The sequence below is a fragment of the Hypomesus transpacificus genome, unplaced genomic scaffold (assembly GCF_021917145.1).
Source record: "Hypomesus transpacificus isolate Combined female unplaced genomic scaffold, fHypTra1 scaffold_31, whole genome shotgun sequence".
In the NCBI taxonomy this organism is placed as follows: Eukaryota; Metazoa; Chordata; class Actinopteri; order Osmeriformes; family Osmeridae; genus Hypomesus; species Hypomesus transpacificus.
In genome coordinates this window covers 3,175,890-3,183,741 of record NW_025813837.1, presented here as the reverse complement: position 1 = coordinate 3,183,741, position 7,852 = coordinate 3,175,890, and the positions used below count along the sequence as shown (strand labels likewise).

Genomic DNA, 7,852 nt, shown 5'->3' with positions numbered 1-7,852 from the left:
CTTTATTTATTTGACTGTGTACTTTTTAGTCAAATTGTGGCAATGTTCAATGAATTGCCCTTGTCATGTCTAGTGAAGTTAACGGTCATGATAGAGTGACCGCAGGCCTAGTATTTGACCCTCACATCCCTACACCCCACCCTGAAATCTGCAGCTGTTAGAGCCCACCTGGTATCCTATTTATCCTATTATCTTGTGTCTGCCGCTAGGGAAGCCAAATGCCACTGTCACTCAGCCGACATCATTTGTTGTTTCCGTTTGACGGCTAGATTTTGTGATATGATTATTCATTTTCCGTGTGTAGGCTATAGCCTGTGTTGTGCTGAAGTCGGTAACCCAACGCTTTTGATAATGGTTGCCCAGCCTGCATCAGATAGTCTGACTTTGTTCCTCAGCCCATCTTGCTGTGCTTTAGGATTACACAATTTGCAGACCATCTGTAGAGTTATAAAAGTTATGACTTGACCTATTTATGTAACCTGATTTATTTTGGGCACCAATCTTGGAAATTTAGGAGATTTGTGTGCGACGGAGCATTTATTTGGGCCAGAACCTGCAGGAATGCAAATGACCGTTAGATAATTTCCTCTTCGTTGCTAATCAATTGGCAATTCAAATGTTTTCATATAAAACACAAATTGAAAATGTGCACGGACTTGCACCTTATTGGTCATTAGATTATAAAATATTTTACATTCCAACCCCAAAGGAATGGTGAATAAGAAACACTATAGTGCCATCATGCGACTGGCTTGTGTTATTGCATACAATCCCAAAACAGGTGTTAGGTTTGAGACTTTGCACTCAGCAGTATGTTCATCTGATCGTAAAACTGCCACTGGAAATTGTAATGCTGGCACACTCAAAGTCTTATGAATTAATGAATTTGATTAATGAATCAAATGAATTAATGCTGAATCAATATGAATTTTGAAAAACAGATTAATTGGAAGTTCAGGTGGCGCTTAAGGCATTGAGTCAGTGAAGCATTAGTGGATTATGCTGAAGACTCATTCTAATTACAGGGCCCTACCGAGGGAAACATGGCTGCCTCATTCACTGCTACCTGAAACAACAAGAGCCCTTTTCTGAAGAACAGGGACGTGGGGTGGCCATGGAGTAAGATAAGGACTGAGCCCTCTGCCTGTGATGTCACAGAACAGCAGCCATAGGCTTGTCTCTCTGTCTGTGTTGTCACAGAACAGCAGCCATAGGCTTGTCTCTGTCTGTGATGTCACAGAACAGCAGCCATCAGCTTGTCTCTGATGTCACAGAACAGCAGCCATAGGCTTGTCTCTGTCTGTGATGTCACAGAACAGCAGCCATAGGCTTGTCTCTGTCTGTGTTGTCACAGAACAGCAGCCATAGGCTTGTCTCTGTCTGTGATGTCACAGAACAGCAGCCATAGGCTTGTCTCTGATGTCACAGAACAGCAGCCATAGGCTTGTCTCTGTCTGTGATGTCACAGAACAGCAGCCATAGGCTTGTCTCTGTGTCCCTGGCTGAGTGCAGGTGCCTCCAGGTACGAGGATAGCAGAAACAGGTGTGTGGTTGGTGCTTGTGCCAGTGGAACAGAGTGTAAAGATCAAAAACGGTCCCATCGGTCTGGTCTGGTGTACAGTGTGGTAGACAGTCTGGGGAAGCTACCACTGTCACATAGTAGCCAGCTGTGGGAGAGATGGCACTGTTGTTCGTAGTGGCAGTTAAGGTTTGCCTCTTTTCATCTCCTACTGCAAGAGGCTTTGGTGTTCCTCTGACTGGAAGTCATGTGGTAAAGCAGCTTTTGTTTTACTGAACAGCTTTCACAATGCACACTTCAGGCTTGTTGGCGTTCAGGCAGAATTGACGTCAGGCATGATGGATCTTTAGTCTTTTTATTAGTCTGTCTAGTCTGCTGGATTTATCTAAATAATCTGTCAGGGTTTTTACCATGTCTCCAAGTCAACTGTGTAATGAGGTAGTTGTTTTTTTTAAACCCGTGTCATTGTTTCCATGACAGAGTCCAACATTAAAAGACTGTAAATAACTGAAATCAGGGTTCATTCACCGTCTCAAACATCCCATTCAAAAACTTTCCAGGCCCAGTTCCCTCAAATCCACGCATGTCATAGTTTGTAGCGTAGATCATGGTTAATTACTGGTACACTGATCATTTTTATAATGAGAATCTCACAGACAATAAAAAGAGAGAGAGGACTGAATGTAGTGAACACTTCTCAGTCAGGCTGTGTTACAGCGACTGCAGACTCTGTGGTCTCTTCTCTAACACAGCACAGCATTTCAATTTCCATTCTTCCACAAAATGTATAAATTTAAGCACGTTCAACGACCCATATCTATTAAAGTCTATTTTCAAAAACTTTCAAGGCCTTGATTTTTTTTTTGGTCCAGTTCACAAACTTTAAAGGATTTCAAGGGCCTGTGGGAACCGTGTGAAATGCCCTGATTCTCTATGTCTGAGCTGCAGAGACTGTGAGCTGAAGAAAATGCTTAGTCTGCTGCTAATGCATCAGCAAAGATGAGGTAGACCTGGCAACAGGAAACAATCCTAAACAGAGCTGGCACCAAATGGCTGCTTAGGACCCCCGTGGCCACTAGAGGGCCCCCAAGAGCACGTGAAATTACAGCTCAATTAAAAAAAATATATATATTATGTTAATGGTAATTATACAAATTTGGTGGGGCCCCCAGAATAATTTCTGCTTAAAGCCCCATAAAAGCTTGGGCCTGATCCTAAACAACCCGTGTCCTCCAACTAGCTTCTCTGTCCACAAGGCTCCCCCTGTCTCTGCCCGGGGGGTGCTTCAGTGTGGGACTGGCCGAGGAGGGCGTCCCGCAGTCAGCAGAGGGAGCCCAAACTCCTCCACAACATCTCACCCAGATCAATACTGGCTGTCCGACCACCGCAGACGCCAGCCCTGACTAGGGCTGCCCAGGCCGCAGTGCAGGTGGGGGGTATGGGTTGGGGGTGGGGGTGAGAGGTGGAAAGGGTCTTCCATGTCTAGGAGAAGGACCAGGTCTACTTCCTCATCCCACACATATGTTCTTCTTCTAGAATAGATGACATGAAAATGTACCTTTTATTCTGTTATTTTCAACTTGGTCTCTTTTACTTTTGAAGGCACCACTTTCAGAGACAAACAACTCCACAGTACATCAGCACAACAGGGTATCAGATGAGTGGGGAGACTTGTGCCTTGTTCACTCAAGCCCCTCTTGTGTCAGACAGAATGACTGTTGTGATAAATGGTGAGCAGGAAGGGTAATGGAACTGCAGTGTATGCTTGTCTCAGAGGGAAACGCCAACCTCACCCCTTTTGTCTGTATTTTCTTTTTTGGCAGGAAGAGAGAGGGAGGAGGAGAGGGAGGAGGAGAGGGAGGAGGTGAGGGAGGAGAAGGAGGAGGAGAGGAGGAGAGGGAGGGAGGAGGAGAGGGAGGAGGGAGGAGGAGGAGAGGGAGGAGGGGGAGGAGGAGAGGGAGGAGGGAGGAGGGGGAGGAGGAGAGGGAGGAGGGATGAGGAGAGGGAGGAGGAGGAGGGGAGGGAGTAGGAGAGGGAGGAGAAGAGGGAGGTAGAGGAGAGAGAGAGGAAGAGTAGAGGGAGGAGGAGAGGAGGAGGGAGGAGGAGTAGAGGGAGGAGGGAGCAGGAGAGGGAGGACAGGAGGAGGAGAAGAGGAGGAGAGGGAGGAGGGGATGGGGTGAGCTAAGGACAGGTTAGAGAGGAGATCGAGATTGCAGAGCTGCAGTTGTTTGGGCGTTGGCTCTCTGATCTGTCTGGGAACGAAACAGGAAAAGTGGCGGATCGGATGAAAAGACTGTTGACGTTCTACGACGCGAAGAGGGAGTGAAAGTGAGATCAGCATCACATTAACAGTCTACATTTCCACTAGGATAAAGCAGTGAGATCTGTGAAACCGATATGAAGCTACGATAGTTATGACTGTCTGACCTTGAGTGCCTGTTTCAGTCTGGCAAACACGACTGCAGTGCTTCTAAAGGCCTCTGCCATTGATAGAAATAGGGTCTGTCTGGCATCCCAAGTGGCAAACTGTGGTTTGTGGGTGAAGTGCACATACTGATTCACACTTGATTTCACCTCTGTTTGTAACTAAGTTTGCAATGCGTAATGTCACTGTGATGCCGTGATCTAAGGACAATATATTTATGTTGAAAGAAGAGCAAAGATTTCCAACAGGCATGCAATGTGGAACAATGACCCCAGATGGCTGGGGTAATGTCTCTTTTCTTTTCCTCACATACTTTACTTGTGTGTGGACTATTTATAGGTCATTTAAAAACAGCCATGCAAGCTTGGAATCTCATAAACTCCCACTCTAACACACCACACCCATTCTAAATGGCTCGTTTGTTTCTTTAGACGGTTTAGACAGATTGTCTGAGCATAAAATACAAACTGTGTACGATTTGTGTGCTGCATTTGGAAAGTTTTGATTCCTATACTTCAAGATCACCTTTCTTCAGACCGAAAAATGATGTATGAAGGGGAAAGTGTTCTGTCCTCTATCAAGGTTCAGTGCAGTGAGATATTCTTCCCTCAGTGTTTCCGTCTAATGAAATTACTCTATCTATCGTCCGTCAGTGGACATTTGGCTGGATTCTACAGTCTTGCTGGCCAACTGAGTCATAAAAGCTTCACTGGAGGGTGATTTATGTGAAGGAGGGTGAGGCAGCAGATATAAAAACTGATGAGTCAGCTCACTGATCAGCCCACAGTGAATGTGAGGGTTATGGGAGCGAGTGAGCAAGCTCAAATATGCGAGAGGAACCTGGCAGGCAAATGCTTCTCTCGTGAACAGTTCTACATGGATGCAGTTTGCAGGTGTGGCTTGAATCATCACCTGCAGACTCATGTGGTGACTCAGATATGAACTACTGTTGATAGTAAGCCTAACATGTCCTGTACCAAAACTGCATAAACTGAAGCTCATTTGACTAGAATCATATATATAGTGGAATTTGTTTGAAATAGAAATAAATAACATTGAATACAAAAAATCTAAACAAGGCAGGTAAACAGGGTTCAAGTCTTTTATTTTGTTTCAGTGCAGAAGGGTTTCCTCTGAAGGGAGTTTATCTAAGGCATCAAATTATTTTTGAACTGGCTAATGTTCTTAAAGGCATATGGTGGTAACAGCATACAAACCTATTTAAACAGGATTTGCATAAAAAGAAAATTGCATGATCTAGCTGCTTCAGTCCTCAAATTCCACTCTCCATCTGTGTTGTACCAACAGTGGTTGTCATTTTTATTGCTAAAAATGTATAATTGATTGTTATTCTCATCTGAGGAATTCATGCATCCAGTCATGCTCTGATCCAGTCACAACACATTAAATCTGCTGCTTTTCATGTGGTTAGACAATAATTAGCTCCCAATCACAGTGGGTGTTTTTATTGTACTTACTATTATCTATTTTAAGAGCACCATGATAGAATATTCAGAGGAAAATCTGTCAGGTGTAATTGATCAGCGTTATGATTTAGGCCTTTTTCTTTTCATCTTTCATGTCAGCTTCTTTGGTCTCTTCCTTATCTTCTTTATTCTCACCATCTTCAGTTTGTGTGGCTCCCTCCAGCTCTCCTTCCTGGCCCTCCTCTCCTTGGCCCTCCTCTCCATCCTCTTCACCTCCGTCCGCACCCTCTTTTGCTTCTCCTTCATCACCTTTCAAAAGTACAAACGAACGACACGTTCTCACAACAGTAAGTTTTCACAACCCATCATCATTTGGAAGATAACCATCACAAACCTGCTTCCTCGCCATCTTCTACCTCCCCTTCCTTCTCCTCAGCCTCCTCCTCTCCCTCTCCTTCCTCCTCTCCCTCCTCTCCCTCCTCCTTCTCTTCCTCCTCCTCCTTAGCGGGGCTGGCCTCGGCCTGCTGCCGCTGGGTGCAGCTGGCAGCTACGATCTCTTCCGCGGGGGAGAAGGAGGAAGTGAAGGTGCGGCTACTGTGGTAGTAGGGCGCAGCAGAAGCCAGGCCTTGCTGCAGGGTAAAGCCTCGGCGGCCGTATGACGGGGTGAAGCTCAGGCCTGGGGAGAACACGCTGGACATGGCCCCGGGGCCACTGAAGCTCAGACGGCTCTCCTCGCCTTCTAGAAGCTTCCTACCAGGAGAAATAAGGATACATGTTACGTTTCCTATCTAGCAGTAGAAAATATTCAAAACGTGTTTTTCCAGGTTGTTTTGTGCTACGAATGCTCGTAACGCGTATAGAAATGCCGATGACAAAGTGTGACGAGCCAGTTGCTTGTATTGAAGATTCACATACCTGTATGCTGCAATCTCAATATCCAGAGCCATCTTCACATTGAGAAGGTCTTGGTATTCTCTCAAGTACCGGGCCATCTCACTCTTGTTCATCCTCAGATCATCCTCCAGTTGGTTTATAGCTTCCTGTTGGGGAGAGATTACCTGCCTCGTCAGGACAAAGCACATCTACAACAGCTCAACAACATTTGCACCAGTGGATGTTATTTGTCTGACAGGCACTCGGCTACAGCGAAATAATCAGAGTCAGGAGCACTAACAGCATTCCCGCCCTCCTCACTCTCTTACCTGAAGGTCGGACATCTCAATGCTCTGTTTCTCCTCCACCTCCTGCAGTTGGTTGGCCAGGGTCTCGTTCATGCCTCTGCAGGCTTCGATGTCCAGGTCTCTGGCCTTGAGGAGGCGACGATACTCGCTAGCCTCTTCTCTGGCATTGCGCGCGTTGTCCGTGTCCCGCGAGCTGTCCACCGTCATCCCCGTCATCTTGTCCTGGAACCACTCCTCCGCCGACTGGCGGTTCTGCTGGGCCAGTTTCTCATACTGGCCCCGGATCTCCAAGAGGGCTATGGACAGGTCGGGCTTGGCCACTTCCATCTCCACGGACACCTGGGCGCTGTACTGCACCTGGGCCTGCAGCTCGGAGATCTCCCCCTGGTGGAGGTGCTTGAGGAAGGCCATCTCGTCCATCAGCGTCTCCATCCTCTTCTGCACCTCCAGGCGCCCCAGCGCCGCCTCGTCCGCCCCCTTCCTGGCGTCGGCAAGCCGGTTCTCCACCTCCTCCCGGCTCTGCGCCTCCTCCTCCAGACGGCCCTGCAGGCTCCGCAGCACCCCCTCCATCTGGTCGCGGTGGCTCTGCACGGCCCGCTTCTCGTGGCGGGCGTCCTCCACGGCGGCGCGCAGCTGGCGGACCTCCTGCTCGTAGAGGGCCCGGAGGTTGGAGGGCGAGCCCTGCCTCTGCCGGAGGACCAGCAGCTCCGCCTCCAGAGCCTTGTTCTGCTGCTCCAGCTCGTGGACGCGCTCGATGAAGCTGGCGAAGCGGTCGTTCAGCTCCTGCAGCTGGGCCTTCTCCTGGGTCCTCACCGCCTTGAACTCTGAGCCGACCTGCGCCACCTGGGTGAGGTCAAGCTCCACCATCGGAGAGGACAGAAGCCTGGAGGCGGAGCCTGCCCGGCTGTACGCCGGGTACTGGAGACGGGCCCCGCTGTGCGATGAGAGGGGGGAAGAGAGACTGGAGTAGACAGACCTGGGTCCTGCCCTGCTCCCGTAGCCGGCACTTCGCACCACCGTCTTCCTCCTGTGGGAGGAGGGGACGTAAGCACCGTAGCTGATTGAAGCCATGACTCGTCCGGCTGGCCGCTGCGACTCTGAAGGCATCCGCTGGGTGGACTGCTGCTGAACCAGAACCGCCGGGGGTTTTTATAGAGGCGGAAAGAACCGTGACGCAAACAGTTTCTCCCAGCTCTGACGGAGGGGGATCGATAAGGGTGCTTGCCAGGCAGGTTCTGAGCCCAGACGAGAGAGACGGAGGGGGGAGGAGAGATGAAGGGGGGGGGGGGGGAGATGAAGG

General features: G+C 48.8%; 1 protein-coding gene across 1 annotated transcript; it reads right to left on the bottom strand.

Annotated features, from left to right (window-relative positions):
- Window positions 1-5,038: 5,038 nt before the first annotated feature.
- Window positions 5,039-7,807, bottom strand: neflb (neurofilament light chain b). The gene is made up of 4 exons (XM_047015864.1): window positions 6,574-7,807; window positions 6,287-6,411; window positions 5,766-6,121; window positions 5,039-5,680 (listed from the first exon to the last, which is right to left on the bottom strand). Exons 1-4 carry the CDS (start codon window positions 7,657-7,659, stop codon window positions 5,499-5,501), a joined length of 1,749 nt encoding a protein of 582 aa, XP_046871820.1. The 5' UTR covers window positions 7,660-7,807; the 3' UTR covers window positions 5,039-5,498.
- Window positions 7,808-7,852: the final 45 nt, after the last annotated feature.